The sequence below is a fragment of the Engystomops pustulosus genome, chromosome 3 (genome assembly GCF_040894005.1).
Source record: "Engystomops pustulosus chromosome 3, aEngPut4.maternal, whole genome shotgun sequence".
Taxonomy (NCBI): domain Eukaryota; kingdom Metazoa; phylum Chordata; class Amphibia; order Anura; family Leptodactylidae; genus Engystomops; species Engystomops pustulosus.
In genome coordinates, this window is record NC_092413.1 from 27,816,705 (window position 1) to 27,835,291 (window position 18,587).

At 42.9% G+C, this 18,587-nt stretch overlaps 1 protein-coding gene across 2 annotated transcripts in view; it reads left to right on the top strand.

Annotated features, from left to right (window-relative positions):
• The window catches only part of COMMD1 (copper metabolism domain containing 1), a 57,234-nt gene extending 48,516 nt beyond the window's left edge, over positions 1–8,718 (top strand). For both annotated transcript variants that reach the window (XM_072140362.1, XM_072140361.1), the window contains exon 3: positions 8,533–8,718. In XM_072140362.1, coding sequence (XP_071996463.1) covers positions 8,533–8,640 — 108 coding nt within the window. In that variant the 3' untranslated portion in view covers positions 8,641–8,718. The remainder of the gene's footprint in view (positions 1–8,532) is intronic.
• The last annotated feature ends 9,869 nt before the right edge of the window (positions 8,719–18,587 follow it).

The window sequence follows — 18,587 nt, forward strand, 5'->3', positions numbered from 1 at the left end:
CCAATTGTCACAGTGTCCCTCACAGTAGCCAATTGTCACAGTGTCCCTCACAGTAGCCAATTGTCACAGTGTCCCTCACAGTAGCCAATAGTCAGTGTCCCTCACAGTAGCCAATAGTCACAGTGTCCCTCACAGTAGCCAATAGTCACAGTGTCCCTCACAGTAGCCAATAGTCACAGTGTCCCTCACAGTAGCCAATAGTCACAGTGTCCCTCACAGTAGCCAATAGTCACAGTGTCCCTCACAGTAGCCAATAGTCACAGTGTCCCTCACAGTAGCCAATAGTCACAGTGTCCCTCACAGTAGCCAATAGTCACAGTGTCCCTCACAGTAGCCAATAGTCACAGTGTCCCTCACAGTAGCCAATAGTCACAGTGTCCCTCACAGTAGCCAATAGTCACAGTGTCCCTCACAGTAGCCAATAGTCACAGTGTCCCTCACAGTAGCCAATAGTCACAGTGTCCCTCACAGTAGCCAATAGTCACAGTGTCCCTCACAGTAGCCAATAGTCACAGTGTCCCCCCACAGTAGCCAATAGTCACAGTGTCCCCCCACAGTAGCCAATAGTCACAGTGTCCCCCCACAGTAGCCAATAGTCACAGTGTCCCCCCACAGTAGCCAATAGTCACAGTGCCCCCCAGAGTAGCCAATAGTCACAGTGCCCCCCAGAGTAGCCAATAGTCACAGTGCCCACCAGAGTAGCCAATAGTCACAGTGGCTGACTCCACCCACTTGACAGTAAATTGCTAACATAATATATTGGGTACTAAATCTAATGGCTATTACAAACACCTCTTAAGGAAAGCAAGGCAGAGCTGCCAAATGATCATGAAGATTAAATATTTATTTTAATATTGGTCCCAGATGGTGTAAAAATAATAAAGAACTAATACGAACTTTGGTCTTGGCCTCTGGTCTAGTGAAACGTCCCCCACCACTGCTGCCCTCTATTGGTATCCTGAGGCTCAGCATTGACGTTGCGTTGACCGCACGCTCCCGATTATTCTGGCGCCAGTATCTTGCGAATATGATCTCACCGCTGCACCTATAGTGATAATTTTATGTAAATAGGGTAAAGCTACGAGAAACCTTGTTTATAACATTAGTTGGGTTTTATATGGGACTTTTATTATAGTGTCCATGGCCTCGCGTGTTGTTTTTTCCTATAACCTTTGGATGCAGTTGACATCACATGAAAACATTTACTCTGTGAGTGACATGGGTGATCTGCGGGGGAACATGTTTATGGTTTTATGCTTCACGGTCGCCATGTGGTGGAAATTCACAAACAAGACTCCTCTGTGCCGGCCACAAAGGGGTTTTCTTTTGGGATATCTGATGGAATGACATCCTCTCTGAATCGGCCTGATTGTGTAATGTTCATGAACTTGTGTTGGAACTTCTCTCCGCTTACAGTTTATATGGTCTTTGACTTGTTTTTATGACGTTCTTGCGCTAAAATCCGGTTATAAACAAAAATTTTGCCTTCGCACGTCGTAGAGGAGTCTCCATCATCCAGTCTCCGAGTCGTGGTCCACCCAGGAAACCTGTATTTAAAATAATTTTCCACAATGAAGATCCTAAGAGATCTACAGCGGCCATTCTCTGTAATACTCAGGATGGCGTTACTTTCATAAAAGACTGCGCAATTTTACAATAATATGGGTAGCGACCAGGGAAAAATATAGATGAACTATTTTTTATCCGGGTAGTGAGATGGCAAATTCGTGGGTTACGTCACATAACATGGGGCATCGACTAAGTGCTCTACTTTTAAAGGGCTTTTCCAGGATACTGATCAATTACATTATAGATATAGATATATAGATAAAAAAATATAGATATAAAGATATATATATATATATATATATATATATATGGTCAATCAAATAAACATCAAATTAGATAGAGGCCTTGCTATTCAGCTGATTCTGACAGCCGAGAACGGAATTGGAAGTTTAGCTCCGCCCTCTCTGAAGTGGCCAGCATGGGGAACTGCAGCTAAACTTCACTTCCATTCAATTAAATCCAGTGTTATTCTTTCATTTTAAACCCCATATTCACATTTCCAACATTGTTGTATTATTATTTATTATTATAATAATATTTATACATTAATACCCCCACCCCTCTCCATAGCCTAACATAGAGACGGGTGCGGGCTATGTGTGCGGCACCGTACCGCTCCCATTGGGCGCCGTGCACCCATTGCAGTCTATGGGGGACGTATATCTGCCATATATACATACCCCATACGGCAGTGTGAATGTAGCCTTAAAAATTAAAAAAAAAAAAAAAATCAGAATTCAAAGGAAATCTGCCTTCAGAATAAAGCATGGGACACTTATTCATAGATCCAGGCATCGTGACTGTGGTAGTCCTTATTGTATTTGTTTCCATGGCATCCTTCCTTCTAGAATCAACTGTTAAAAGTATGCTGATGAGCCACAAGGGCTCTGGGGGACGTTACCAGAACCCCTCTGTGCTGCAGATTCACAGGCTGTCTCACTGTACAGGAGCATTTCCTCCCTACCACTGTGTGAGATTACAGCAGGAAAAGTGGTACTGCGGGTGAGATAGTGTAGTGTAACAACATGTGAATCTGCAGCACAGAGGGGCTCTGGTAACAACGACCACACGCCCAGTGCCTTTCTGGCTCATTAGCATTATTTAAAAGTCAATTTTAGAAGCAAGGAGGTCATGGATTAAATACGAAGATTACCACAGTCAAGTTGCCTGGTTTTATGAGTTCATGTCCCTGGTTTATCATGATGGTTTTTGATGCACATGGAAAAAGATAATTGCAAAATATTAATGTAATAAATTTGAATAATTCTAAATGTATTTATGTAAAAAACATAATAGTTGAGGCTCATCTGCTGACCTAGTTAAGGTTCTGTGTCCACAATGGGCATTGAGCAACAATTTCCAGCATCCAAGGGTTAATGACTAAAACTATAATAAAAGAAAACAAAAAACCTATTGTGTAAAATTGGGCAATAAAATCCTTTTCATTTGGCAGCACAGGACAGGATAGCGTCTCGTATGCTTTGTTGCTCTTATGGCTTGAGGACACTTTATGCTTCAGTTGTATCGGTTCATATTGGGAGTTGCCAAGGTTTTGTGCTTTACTTCTTAAAGGGATCACAGAGGATTGGGGATGTTATTTAAATATAGTTTTTGGGGTTTTTTTTTACTTTACTGCAAATTATTTCATAGATTTTACGTTCTGACAATACAGAGGAAGTGAAAGCTCAAATACTCGCACCGATAACTTAATTTGTGAGGCTGCCATAAAGCAAAATTTTAAACTGCTGTAAACGGAACATCCTCCCTAGGCAAGATGGCTGCCCCGCTAAAGGGAACCTGTCAGCAGAAAGTGACCTAATAAACCAAGCAGCTGAACACCTTCCAGATTGTGTTTCTTTTATGACCCAGTGTGGTGGCATCGTCCAGAAAACAAACTTTGAAGTTATATGTAAATTGGTTGCTTAAAGTCTAGAAGGCGGAGATTTTAACACTGAAGTCAAGCTCTCTATCCTTCTTAGAAAGTTTCCTTCACTGTTATTGATGGAACTTTATCGAGAGACATCACTAAGCAGATCTCCTGAAGTCTGATGCGTGATGTCCATGACAAAGAAGGAGGCGTTTAGAGCTCCCCACCTTGACTTCAGTGTTAAACTCTCCACCTCCTTGACTTTATACAACCAATTGACATCTGACTTCAAAGTTGATTGTCTGGATGATGCCACCACACGGGACCTTGAAATAAACAAAATCTAGAAGGTGTTTTATAATTATCTAGTAGTGATTTATTAGGCCAGTTGCTGATGACAGGTTCCCTTTAAAATACTGGCCAATGGTTCTGGGAGTGTTGCAAATTTTCTTAAACATTCCTGATAAATTCAGTCCAAAAAAGGACAGAATTTATGCACTTACCCCCCACAATAGGGGCTGACATGCCAGGCCGACCGCTGTTCAGTCCATACGTCTTTTACATTGTATTTCTCGTATGACATGTGTATGGCGTGAACTCGGGGAGTTTGCCGTTCTCCGTATTCTCTGCTATTACTTGTGTTCTATAGGGAACGGCTGTCACAATGTCAGCTATGTCATACATTGCACCAAAGCTGCATGTCAGTGCATCACCCGCAGGTAGCCGACCTTTGACCGGCGCAGACGAGGGGCTGTTAAATATTAATAACTTCTGTGAATCACTACTAGACATGAGCAGTTTTCTGTAAAAGTGGCAATATACAGATATATACGGTATGCAGAATAGTTTCCATTGTGATCGGCCAATTATCTAAGGCGTATGTGACCTTCCCAGCTTTGCCCTGTCAGATGATGTTGGGAGAAAGAAGGGTGAGATTCATTGGATTTAATATGCTCGGTCGTATAGTTCTTAAAGGGGTTGTACAAATGTTCGATCTTTATCCCCCCTATCCACAGAATGCATCGTGGGGGTCCCATTCTCTCTAATTGATGGAGCGGCCGGTTGAAAAAGTGTCTTGCTGTTATAGTCTACGCATTGGGGGCATCAGGAATTGCTAGGGTATCTCTGGCACTCTGATAAATGGTGATTGGCAGCGGCGCTGTTCTCAGCAATTTCCACCACTCCCATCGTATTGAATAGAACACCAGGATTCTCAACCTAATAATAACAATAATTCTTTATTTAGCGCACACAGATTACGCAGCGCTGCACAGAACTTGTCATATCAGTCCCTGTCCCCAATGGGGCTCACACTCTAATCAACCTACCTGTATGCTTTGGAGTGTGGGAGGAAACCGGAGGACCCAGAGGAAACCCACGCAAACACAGAGAGAACATACAAACTCTTTGGGACTTGAACCCCTGCGCTGCAAGGCTGTAATGCTAACCACTGCTGCCCTGTCGCTTTATCAGAACGGAATTCTCATGATCATCAGGGTTGTTATATCCCTGATCCCGGAACCTTTAGAGATACCTCATATGTGCCAGATGAGAGTGTCACTTGTATACTCACATCTCACTGCTGTCGCTAAAATAGAGGCAATCTGTCCCATCAGAAAGTCCAATATTCCGACCCAGTATGGGACACAGATTTTCTTTGCCAGATACCACTGAGTGTATATACTTCTATTGTCTTCATGCATATAGCAATCCATCAGTATATAAGTGACTACCTGCTATGGGAAGATTGACACTGTTTGTTTGTTTATTTCTTTTTTTCCCCATGGGTTTTGTTTTTGTTTTTTTTACCCATTTGTTCCAATCAGGTGATCGCACATGCTAGGTTTTCGGATCCCCCGCCGTAGGGACTTGTGAATTTTGCATACCCGACTTTTCTGAGCCCGACTAAGTCTATCTACACCCATGAAGGTATAGCTTAATGTCCCCTATCTTTGCTTAGTAAGAACAAGGCGTCAGACGTTATATGTGTCCTATATGAGGAGAATTACACATATTACTGCCGCGTCTTATTATAGTCCAGCCCTGGATAGAGACTGTCGCCAGCTAAGAAATCACTAGAACCGAGGATGAGATAATGGTGAAGCAAGAAGCAAACGATTAAAGCAATAAACTAGTAATATGACTTGATGACTTGTCGCACAGAAGCTAAAACACCATAAACTGCCCATAAAACATAATCCGTTTCTGGACTTCATGGAGTACGTGACAGGGCAATAAAATAAGACTGTTCTACTGCCAATGTCTCAAAACTAAGTAGTAGTGATCCGGCTCAGACTGATGACAGAGGAGAGGGAGAAGCCCCTGAGCCTATTTGTCGCTCAGTTCCATTGAAGTAAATGGGGGATGAGCTGCAATACTAAACACAGCCACTATGCAGTGTATGGCGCTGTACTTAGTAGGTTGTGAAGAAGCGAAGCACTCGTCTGAATACTGCATTCAAACAGCTGATCAGTGGAGGTTATGTTACACTGCCGAGGATCCTGAGGATAGCGATCAACAGAGGCGTAACTACAGTGGTAGCAGCCAAGGCAGCTGCTATGGGGCCTACAGTTTCAGGGGGCCCCATCATTCGACCTGACACACTAAAGAATGGTAGATGTGTACCATTATATTCACATATTATACTGCACATTGCACAGCATAATATTTATCGTGCATGTGATGTGTGTATTGTGTGTATCTACAGTATGTGTGTATATATGCTGTACATTGGTATATGGCACTGTATGTGTGTATATGCTCTATATAATAATTCCTTTATATATATTAAAGAAATATAGAGATTATAGAGTGCATAGATTACGCAGCGCTGCACAGAGCTTGCCAAATCAGTCCCTGTCCCCAATGGTGCTCACTATATAATCTACCTAACAGTATGTTTTTGGAGTGTGGGAGGGAACAGGAGGACCCGGAGGAAACCCACGCAAACATGGAGAGAACATACAAACTCTTTGCAGGTGTTGACCCTGGGACTTGAACCCAGAACCCCATCGCTGCAAGGCTGTATTGCTAACCACTACACCACTGTGCTGCCATATATGTTTGCGCATAAGAACTGTATGTGTGTATATAAGTATATATATATATATACAAGTGTATAAATGTGTGTGATTGTAACTCATGTGTGAGTATACAAATATGTATATTATTTAAGTAGAGGGGGGGGGGCCCATTCGGAAGCTGCTAATAGGCCCAGCCTTTCCTACTTACGCCTCTGGCAATCAATTGATTATTCTGGATTAGCCTTTTTATTTCTGAGAATTTCTTTGTCAAACCTTTTGCTGTGTAATGTAGGACAGTAAATCCATTGTGTAAGAAAGAGCGAGTAGTCAGACATGTTTAGCCAGATTTCTTGTACAGATTTGTTACGGTTTCGTCCTGCCTGGTCTAAGTGTAGGTCGGTATCAGTACGTCTTCCTTATGTTTCGGGGATAGTGACGTGGCTGGTTTGGCTTTGCCGGATGTTGGCATTTGAGAGTCTCTGTGATTGCCCAACCTACTTGTTTTTCAGTATAATTATTCTCCGGTAAGATGTGGAGCAATTTAAAGGGGTTGGACCAGGATTACACGTTACCAGTTATCCAAGAGATGGGTCATCATCCGCTGATCGGTTTCATCTGAGCAATAATAACGATAGGAGTCCCATCTTCCCTGTATAAATGGCCTTTTGTGGCGGTCCCAAAGGGACAGAAATTTGCACCCACCATTCCATTTTTCCAGGGAGGACCACCGTTCATGAATCCTAGAAGTCAGACACTGAACACCATGTTATCACCTAATCCATCGTTACCAATATGTAGAATCCTGCCCATAGCGCCAATATTGGTCTTATGCTACACCTCTGGCTGGGCGGCCAACCAGTGGCCCTCACACATGGCTCCATTGGAGTAGTCATGTGCCGTTGCTGCATCTCCGCTTCAGTTGAAGTGATTGGGAGTCAAGTTATGGTGCAGGGCCCTTTTATAGAGTCATCTTCTTCCATCTCCATGCCAAGTGTTGAACTTGATGACAAGTTTTCCATTAAAAAAAAAAAAAAATCATGGACGACCCATTGACGCAGGTTCTTCAATAGCTAAGGACATTCCAAGTAGTTTTCCCCCTATAGAGGGAAGTGGGTAGGATGATGTCTAGGCCTAGAATAACATGGACATCAGTGGATAAATGGCGATACTATACACAGTTGAAGAGTGGCACCGTTTCAGGTTGAAGACGGTAGTTCGGAATATTGGTTTTCCAGGTATAAGATAGTAAATGTTATTCTATAATGGCACAAGAGATCAGGACGTGATGAGATGCAATACCACTATGAGGGTAACCCGTTAGTGTGGGGTCAGTAGTCGCCATCTCCATTCATCATTATACGTCAAAGAGGGTCTGCTCCAGGTTTCAGGAGGCTCCTGGGTGATGGAGCCTCAGTGGGCCCCTTTGCAGTGAACTTGCGTGTCGGCATTAAAAATTCAGAAACTAAAACCGTCTCCTGTTCCCTAAAATATTCCCTAGTTTATTATACCAAACAGCCGCCCTCACACTCTTATGGATTCATTAGATACAACCCCCCTTGCCCCCATTGATTCCTTATGTACAGCCTTATGTGCGATCCCCCTAGCAGCCCCCAGGTATGCCCAGTGCTGGTGCCGGCCCTGATGTCATAACTGCTGATTGGTAAAAAGGGAGTAGTAGGGATTGCCAGGAGAGGATGGTGAGGACTGGTATAAAGAAGTACAACACAAAAATCACTAACTTTTAAGTTTGGTTGATGACTTAATGAAAAACACTAAACCTCAAAATTAAAGATGATAAAAAAAAAAAACAACCAAAAAGTAGCCTTCGTCTTTGTCTGGTCACAACATAATGGTAGATACCCTAATTAGCATATTCCATTCTAAAACTAATTCATGGTAAGGAGGGTCCTGCTCTGGCCAGTTGTCTTACAACAGAACAATGAGTAAGAGAACATGGCTGACCTCCTGCAACCTATAAAACGAGTATTTGTGTTTTTCTCAGTTTTCTTAGTAATGTAAGATCTGATATTACACATCTTATTTTAGTAACTCCTCTTTTCTTTTCTTTCCTAGGATTCTGAGTTTCTCTGTATAGAACTCAATGAAACAAAGATGAATGAAGTCCTCAAGAAATTGTCAGAGGTGGAGGAGGGCCTTGCGGCACTAACCCAGACCGGCTAACGGGCGCCAAGCACAACATTCGCTATATTTTTTTTTCCAAGTTTTTTTTTAATTAAAATAAATGTTTCACAAAAAAAAGTTAGTTTGATTTATTTGATATTTTTAGTGCGTGCACTATATGTCACAATAATACATGTCACCTTGATCTCAGGTACTGCTGTGTCTTCCTGTGACCAATCTGCTCTATAATCCGACTTTCTACCCAGATCACTGGCGTTGCCCTTGATACCAGAGGTCATGATGTTCCCAGGTTATGAATTTTTGAGGATCACAATCTCATTACCAAAAAAAAAAAAAAAAAAAAACCAGTGCTGTTCATTGTACAGTGGTTGTGCTGGACATTGCAGTTCCATAGTTCCAATTACAGGCAGTCCCCGGGTTACGTACAAGATAGGGTCCGGAGGTTTGTTCTTAAATTGATTTTGTATGTAAGTCGAAACTGTATATTTTCTAATTGTATATCCAGACAAAAAAAATTTCGGCCCCAGTGACAATTGGAGTTTAAACATTTTTTGCTGTAATGGGACCAAGGATTATCAATAAAGCTTCATTACAGACACCTTACAGCTGATCATTGCAGTCTGGGACTATAGTAACATCCAGAGAGCTTCACCAGAGGTCCGAGGGGTTTGTCTGTAACTATGAGTTGTCTGTAAGTCGGGTGTCCTTAAGTAGGGGACCACCTGTACTTCAATGGGATTAAGCTGCAGATAGTTCCATTGCCACACGCACACAATATTGGTCCTAGGACAGTGATCCTTTGGGGTTGCCAATTGCAGGTTGACCTGATATTGATCACCTAGTCTAAGGATTGATGACCAGTAAAAAAAAAAAAAAACAGAATGCCAATGTAACAGGAATCTGTCAGCAGGTTTTGTCCATACAAAGCTGCAGATAGTGTTTGGTATTGTCCCTGGAGACCCGTGTAACCATACCTTTTGTGTATTTTTTTGTAGTTGCTGTAGGACTGTGAAAAGTGAAGTAAATAATCCAGCTCTTCAGCACTTGTAAGGGCTCTGGGAAGGTCTATTAGCCTGAAGAGCTTTCTGCTCTCTGCACTGTGCTTCTCCACATCCCATTCCCTCTGCTATGAGCAGGAGCTGTATCAGGATTTTGGTTGGATGCTTATGGCACTCACTCAGAGCGGAGGGGAGGGGCTGTGGAACAGTTCATTGCAAAGAGCGGGAAGCTCTTCAGGCTGAAAGATCCCCATAGAGCCCTTGCAGGATCTGTAGACATGGATCAAAATTCACTTTTTACATTCTTTCTGCTACCTAGTACACACACAAGGTTTTGGTGACCTCAAGGGCCTTTATATAATGTGTGATGACACCAATCTCAAGGGCTTCTAACTACCAGGAGCGTAACTTTAGGGGGTGCAGAGGTTGCGATCGCACCTGGGACCAAGAGGTTTAGGGGGCCCTTATGGTGTCACTTTCCCAGATGAGAAGACTAGCACTATGAACCATACATTATAGTCGGGGGCCTGGCACAGACTTTGCACTGGGGCCCATCAGCTTCTAGTTACTGCTGACTAGCACTGGCTGCAGTTTATTATGGTCAAAATTGATGATTGATTGCTTTTTAAGTGTATGAAGGAAGGCCCAAAGGCAAAGGAAATACTATGGGGGAGATTTATCAGAGGTGCCTAGAAGCAAAACTGTTCTATTTACTAATGGCAACAAATCAGAGCTCAGATTTCATTTTCGAAACTGCTGTGGGAAAATGAAAGCTGAGCTCTCATTGGTTGCCACAAGCAACTAGAATAGGTCTGTTCTGAGGCACTTCTTGAGAAATAGACAGATATGGGGAGATTTTTCAGGAGTTTTCCCTCTATATTTATGGCAGTAAACTTGCATGTTTACAAGGTTTGTTAACTTAATAATAATCATCTTTTCAACCAATGTGGCTCCTTTTTAAAAAACCCTAGGGAGGTTGTTTCCACCAAGTTTAGTCCACACTCTTCATGTAGACTCCTCATGATTGTCTCTTCTTGGCCATCTTCTCATAGTTTTTCTTAGTAAAATGAAAGTAGAACAAAATTCCGGAGGTCCTTGGCGCTGTAGGTCCGGAAACAATCCAGAGAACCAGTTGAGATGCCTTTTTCTCTTTCGGGTCATGATGCTTTCCAGGAACAGTGAAGGTTCTCGTTAATCCTGATGAAGGCATCAGCTTGATGTTGGATTCTTAAAGGAGTTTTTCCATGAAGCAAGTCCTGTGGATAGGGCCTGTCTGGTCTTACAGCAGCTGCAGGGTTAATAGTCTCTTTGTATTCATAGACCCAGTCGAGGTAATTCTATATCGGCCTAGAGATGACTCTTCGTGGCCACGTCCGGTTTTGCATATAAACATCACGTGCGTGAAAATAAGTCGGGTACAATGTTTGTTTTTCTGTCTATGCACAGTTCAGTGTCCATCTAAAATCCTGAAATTCCTGCTACCGTTCTGCTAAATTACTGTTTATATCCGACTTTTCCCACAAGATGAACATATAATCCCAGGAGAACAGAACACAAATAGAGATCTCGGATATAAAATGGAGATCTGGAATTCTTTAAAAAGTGATTCACTCTGTTTAGCCGAATGTCTAATGGAGAGTTCCTACGAGCAACAGGACTTTGAAAAATGGTTATATGTTTTATGATTGTGGCTTCTCCTAGTGCGGCGGTGACAATCCTATGGCACGGGTGACAGAGGTGGTACTTTTTATTGAATGAATAAGTGGCTTTTGCTGAGACTGGGCACTCAAGTTCACCATCAATGTCCTATTGCAATGAGTGTGTGCCTCACACTGCTGTGCTCTGAGCTCTCTGCAATGAGCTGCTACACAGTTCCTCCCTTTTGCACTAAGGGACTGTTGTATTTAAAGGACATCTACCACCAGACTGGTGGTGGTAGTGTCCTAATTAGGCTGCTCATTCCATCTAGGGCAGTGATGGCAAACCTTTTAGAGATAGAGTGCCCAAACTACAACCAAAACCCACTTTTATGTCGCACAGTGCCAACATGACAATTTGAGCAGTAACCTATTGATCTCTGCTGTATCACAAGTTTCAGTCATATCATCCTGAGGACGCCAATACAATAGAATGCAGGAGACATTTGGTTTATAGCTTCCCTCCAAGGTCCCAGGAAGAGGAAGAATCAGAGGACCCAAAACAGGAGCTCCAACCATAACCCATCTCTGTCCACACCTTCTCCCTCGTCTTGTAGTCCTGGCAGCCAAGTAGGTGTCACTTTAAAATAGCGCTGAGCATGGTACGTCCTGGGCTGTCTTGGACTGCAGGAGGAAGCCTTGAGTCCTATCTGGTAAATTCTGTGCTGGGTGCCCACAGAAAGGGCTCAGAGTGCCACCTCTGGCATCCGTGCCATAGGTTCGCCACCACTGATCTAGGGGATGGGGGGACTGTTTTTAACAGGTTTTCTTGCATCTTTAATATCCAAATATTAGCTTTGTAATAGTGCCTCTCGGCTTCCCCGCTTCTAATTTATGCATGCTCCTTGGCTGGGAGCAGGAGGAGGCTTGTAGCAGGGGGCGTGCATAAATTAAAAGCTGGGGAAGCCGAGAGGGGTTTGGGTGCCGTCAGCCTGAGCGCCTTTGGCTGTTTTACAAATTTAATATTTTATGCAGCCCCCCCCATCCCCAAGATGGAGCATGCAGCCTAATTAGGAAACTCTACCGCCTGTAATCTGGTGATAGGTGTCCTTTGATCAAAAGATTTTTTTCAAAACTGTAGGGAGGGGTTGTGAAGTAGTTCAATGCAGAGAAGTGAAAGCACAGCAGTGTTAGGACTTGCTCCTGGAGAAGCTAGAATCCTGTAATATGCCACCTCTACACTCTCTATAACTACAAGCTTGGTGACAATGGCACTAGACTAATATTCAGTAGAATTTGCCTTGTTTTTTATATAAATCCACTCTATCACTAAAACATCTTCATGTCTCCAGACAGCTACACTAATTCTCTGGAAAAACCTCCAAGAAGCAGTGGCTGGAGCATTTGCTTATCTTGGTATAGCCTCCCCCATTGTTTAGGATAGGGTAACCCTTCTATCCTTTTGCTTCTCAGTGGATACTGCAATATATCGATAACAAGCCACGAAGACAAATATATTAGGGTTACTTTGTAGATTGTGAAATACATAAAGGTCCCTATAACAGCAGAATTAAGGGGAAAATTAAAATTGGGCATTTCCAATTACCATACTTATTTAAGGGGGGGGGGGGTGATTGGGCTTAACATTTTCCATCCCCATAGAAAAAACAACATGTGTGAGTTTTGGAGATAACAGGGCTACTGGACAGAAAAGCATGATTAAGGGTACGGCATAACCTCAGTCTCATTAATGCTGTGTTCCAATTATAGTAACGTGGCTGATCGTGGCCGGAGTTACACATTCATCAGGGATCAATAGTTGTCTTCAACACCCAAATTCCCATTCATAAACTATATCCACTGTATATGCCCACAGCAGCCCACATTAACACTTTACAGTTACTAGTTACCACATATACTCGAGAATAAGCCGTCACGAGTATAAGACGAGGCACCTCATTTTACCACAAAAACTAGGAAAACCTATTGACTCTCATACATATTACATATTACTTTCTAATAAAATGTCCAGTATCCTCAGCTCATTAATAAAATGTCCTTAGCAGCACACCCCCTTAAAAAAATAGTTCCAGTGCTCGTCTCCGGCGTCATCTCTCCACAGCAAGTTTTTGGCTTCCTGATAGCACACGTCTATGCAATCTGCCCACCCACACGCCATGATGTCACCAGGCGGCGACATTACTGCGTCAGCAAGCTGAAGACTTGCCGCAGGGGGAAGAGGCAGTAGGAGGTTAAAGCTTCCAAACTTGGCAAATCCGGAGGCCATGATGAGGCCCCCAGCTGCCATATAAACCCGATGGCATCTGGCGATTGCATTCCGGGGGGGGTCCATAGGAGCAAAAGAAGGCAATCCCCTTCTGTTTGGCTTCTACAATCAAAATTAAATGCAAAAGTTAAGGGGATAAATTGCCCCAAACAAAGCTGTGACGGGTATGCTCATCACCATTATTAAGGATGAGTATGCTCGTCCTTCGTTGTTAATGTTTTTGTGTCAATAAGAAGCTGTAAAGCAGCAGATTCAAAATAATCAAATTCTAAAATTGATGTTTGATCTAGACACCTTTCTATACATATTTTTTATTCAAGGTCGCTGCGTCGAGAATCGATATTCCGCTACACTTCAGCCAGATGTCACCTGGCCGCATAATTGTAAGAGAAATGTTCTGCATAGTCAATAGGTTGAGCTATAGACACAGGCAGGTTGGGAGGACACATGCAGAATAATTATAGCCGATGTGATGTGACAGCTCCTCCGGCCCTGTCTTTGCTGTGACATTATGATGAATTCTGGGCTTTAGTGTCATAATGTGTTGGGACATGTGTCACTTATTTCATGATTACTCATTGGGTTTTGATCATTTAAATTGATGAAATATTCCTGTATCATTATACACCCTGCCCTAAAGGTGCTTCCAGCCAGAACACAATAACTTAATACTTCAACTGTGTATCTAGTAATAATATATTAAATTATGAGCATGCACATGTCGCCAGCTAAGATTAACACAATCCTGTGTAGATAAAATATTCTTGGTAAAAATGCCCCTGAGAAGTGATCAGACATGATGGTAAATCTATGGACAACTTGTGCAACGGCCCCACCAGGGCCCAACAGCGTATGCAGATGTAAACAAGGAGATGAGTGTCTGGCTTGGTTGTGGCCTAGTCATAGATGTCATGGTAACACAGTCCTAGTTTAGGTGACGCAAAAGGGGAAGGTCATATGCTACCTAGGTTCCTGCATGTAACGAGGTCCCGGATGATATTACAGGGAGGCCAGTGATGGTAGGGGGTTTAGCCAGGGCCCCACACTTAAAGAATTACAGTTCCTTTATTGAACTATAGAGCTTTCGAACAGGTCTACAGCAGTGACCGGCTGTGCAACTTTCCACACTGATGCTGTCCATTGGCAGATAAACTTACCTTGTGCTTCAGGGGTAGGAACTAATCACCAGCTTTGCAGCTGTGGTCTGCAGGGTGGGGCAAATCTTCAGGACCCGTATCAGATAAGGCTCTCTCCTTCATTAGTATCTCAAGATGTAGACTAAGACCCAGAACCCAGGGATGAGCCAATAGGGGCACATTTACTTACCCGGCCCTGTCACGATCCCCGATCAGGACTGTCCGATGAGGATGAAGTCCGGCGCGATTCACCAAGATCGTGCACCCGATATCCTGCATGTGTCGCTTCCCCGCTCAGGTCCGCTGGAGTTCACCTTCTTCCCGTGTATGTAAGTGCATTGTCTTGCGACACAATTTGAATTTTAAATCCCACGCTCAGTCCGAATCCATCGGATCGTACAACGGCCCGCCCCCCCGATTTGAGACGCATGAAAGTCAGCCCAATTGCGCTAAAATACGATCAGGTGATCCTGCATTTTCACCAGGAAACTTAAAATGTAAACATTAGAATGTATAATTAATACATGCACTCAATATACTGCATCAGTGCCAATTTGGATTACTACGCTGTGCCATTGCTACCTAATGGTTCATCCTAAATAGGACCAAACAAAGAAAGCTTCTGAAAGTTGTAATTCATAGTTACAGATACCAGTACCAATACCAGTTGATCATTCCTACTGGGTCCATTCTAGTGAGATTACTAGACAAAGAATTTAGTAATGACCCCAACTCTGGGACATTATACTTGTTGAGCTGGTTTAAAGTTGGCAAAATCACTTTCGCGGTTTTACAAACTTATGGTGGCATATCCTCTCCTGCAGCATGGAGGGGGAGGAAATAAGCTGTGACATCATCTATTGTCAGTAGTGATGTAATGATGGGTCAGCGTTATCTATATAGAGGTCATTGTACAGGGAGGGGGAGGGGATAAGCTATGACATCATTTATTGTCAGTAGTGATGTAATGATGGGTCAGTGTTATCTATATAGAGGTCATTGTACAGGGAGGGGGAGGAGCTAAGCTGTGACATCATCTATTGTCAGTAGTGATGTAATGATGGGTCAGTGTTATCTATATAGAGGTCATTGTACAGGGAGGAGGAGGGGATAAGCTATGACATTATCTATTGTCAGTAGTGATGTAATGATGGGTCAGTGTTATCTATATAGAGGTCATTGTACAGGGAGGGGATAAGCTGTGACATCATCTATTGTCAGTAGCGATGTAATGATGGGTCAGTGTTATCTATATAGAGGTCATTGTACAGGGAGGGGGAGGAGATAAGCTGTGACATCATCTATTGTCAATAGTGATGTAATGATGGGTCAGTATTATCTATATAGAGGTCATTGTACAGGGAGGAGGAGATAAGCTGTGACATCATCTATTGTCAGTAGTGATGTAATGATGGGTCAGTGTTATCTATATAGATGTCATTGTACAGGGAGGGGGAGGAGATAAGCTGTGACATCATCTATTGTCAGTAGTGATGTAATGATGGGTCAGTGTTATCTATATAGGGGTCATTGTGTAGGGAGTAGGAGACACTATAGTACATCATCTATTGTCAGGAGAAGCTGCTGCCAGACAGATAAGCATATGGTTGGCAGCTGTCTACAGTATATGAGCAGCTATGGGCAGGATATCCATTTCCAGGTATACAATGGTTTTGCTAAAGAAGCTGTTTAATTTACCAAACCACTGAGTGAGTACACAAGTTTCCTTATCCCCACGACAAAAGCAGATTATGTGATCTTCCTCCCTACAGAGCACCAACAGTACGAGCGATTGTAAGTTATTCAGGTTTATATCCAAGTCAATATTGACTGTTGGTTTTGTAGGGAGCACATCAATGGCGGAGGCTCTGGAGGACTTCAGTGACCATTGCTCTGTAATTACAATGTCAACTTCTCCTTTCTGTTGTTTGTAAATGCACAATAGACTTATTAATATCTCCTTAGGTTTATTGTTTACAACCCTTACTAGGAATTAGAGGGACATTGAGAACATGTATTCAGGAACATTACATATGGCTTCCAATATACCATGATACAAAAAAACTACAAAAAGTTGATATAATTGCCATCTATATAGGGTGCACCACCTGTCACTACTGAATCCTGGGTTCGAATGCCAACCAGGTCAACATCTGCAAAGAGTTTGTATGTTCTCTCTGTGTTTGAGTGGGTTTCCTCCGGGTCGTCCTCCGGTTTCCTCCCACACTCCACATACTGGTAGGTTGATTAGATTGTGAGCTCCATGGGGACAGGGACCAATTTACCATGCATTGTGCAGTGCTGCCTAATCTGTGTGCGCTATAGAAAGAAAGAATTATTATTTATTATGGGCTGACACTATCCTAGATAAAATAGGCCATCCAATGCCAATACCCTTCATCTAAAACTTGGTGCCTTACAGCCACTACAGAAAAGGCAGCATATTTCCGGCCTGATTTCTGTACCCAAAACGGTCTAAAGGCTCTGGTATACCGATTTTTTTTAAATCGTCTAAATCTGCCTCTTTCAGAATTAAAGGGTTACACATGTTTAATATTCACAACATTTCCACAGGAGGGGTCCTAAAACATGATAGATGTGGGTGTCCCCTCTAGGAATGGGAGGCCCTCTGACCCCGGTACCATGGCCGGGTGAGCTGATGGTCTTCTGTAAATGTGCGGCCATTCTTCATTCAAGTTCATCATGTCCAGCCTCAGGAAACGTGTCAGGTGACCACTGCTCTCGAGATTGGTGCAGGTCATGTAATTATAACCTATCTTATATATAAGTCATAAATACTGAACTTGAGAATACCCCTTGAGTTTTTACTTCTGGAGTTCCGGTTGCGTTCCATTTTTTAAATGCAATTTAACCGGAACGGGGAGGGGCTTGAGCAGATTGTATGTGCTTTTTTAATTAAACACGTGATAGGTAACGAGCACCACGTGTTTTATGATGCTTGTTACCAATCGCATGTATTTCAGAGGAAATGCAGATGCTATCGCCAGAAGCCCCTTCCCGTGCATATGATCACAACCAGAGTGATAATCACTGGCAGGAGACTAGCAGAGTCTCTCTACTTTCGTTAAAGTTGCACTTTACGCCAAAGGAGTCGGTATAGATGTCTGTGCCAAATAATAGTTTTTTAGATCTTGTTAAATTTGGCGCAGTTTGCATGTCTCACATTTACCAATTGAAGTCACTTTCCCAACTATTATTACAAAAGGAACGTGGCCACAAAAAGGAGCATACCCCAAATTGTTGCTGTAAACTAAATAAACTATTAGGAGTATTAGTGGATTATGATAGAGGCAGTTTGGGCGGTAGCCTGGGGCCCATGACCATCCAAACCACCCTCCAAATTTTATACTCACAAGAACCCTCAACCATGAAATTCTTGTACAACATTCCTGTTCTCAATACACATGTACACAAGACCCATTTCAGGACCTTTGAAGGTCCTGAAACCACAGGCAAAAGCAGGCAGAAGAGATGCATCTTCCACGTCCCTAAGAAGATTCTTGTACAATTGGGCACATTTACTAAGGGATTTGCGCCGCACTTTTGTCGGACTTTACAGGTTTTTGTAGTGGAAGATGGCTTGCCCGGGTATTTAAGAAGTGTCTGCGCCGCTACTGTCGCACGAGACCCTCCATGCGACACAAATTAGGGGGCGTGCCGGCCGATGGTCCGACTGATTCGGACCGAGTGGCGTTTTTTAACATGCAAATTGTGTCACACGCCCTATGTGGAGGGTGCACCACAAAAAAGTTGGTGAACTATGTTGGGCCAGTGCAGGGAAGCGACAAATTCATGATTTGTGGCGCACAATCTAAATGAATCGGTTCCGACTTTCTAAGTAAATGTGCCCCAATATGTAGGAAGTGATTCCAGAGATGTAAAGACTTGTCATATATTACAACAGATT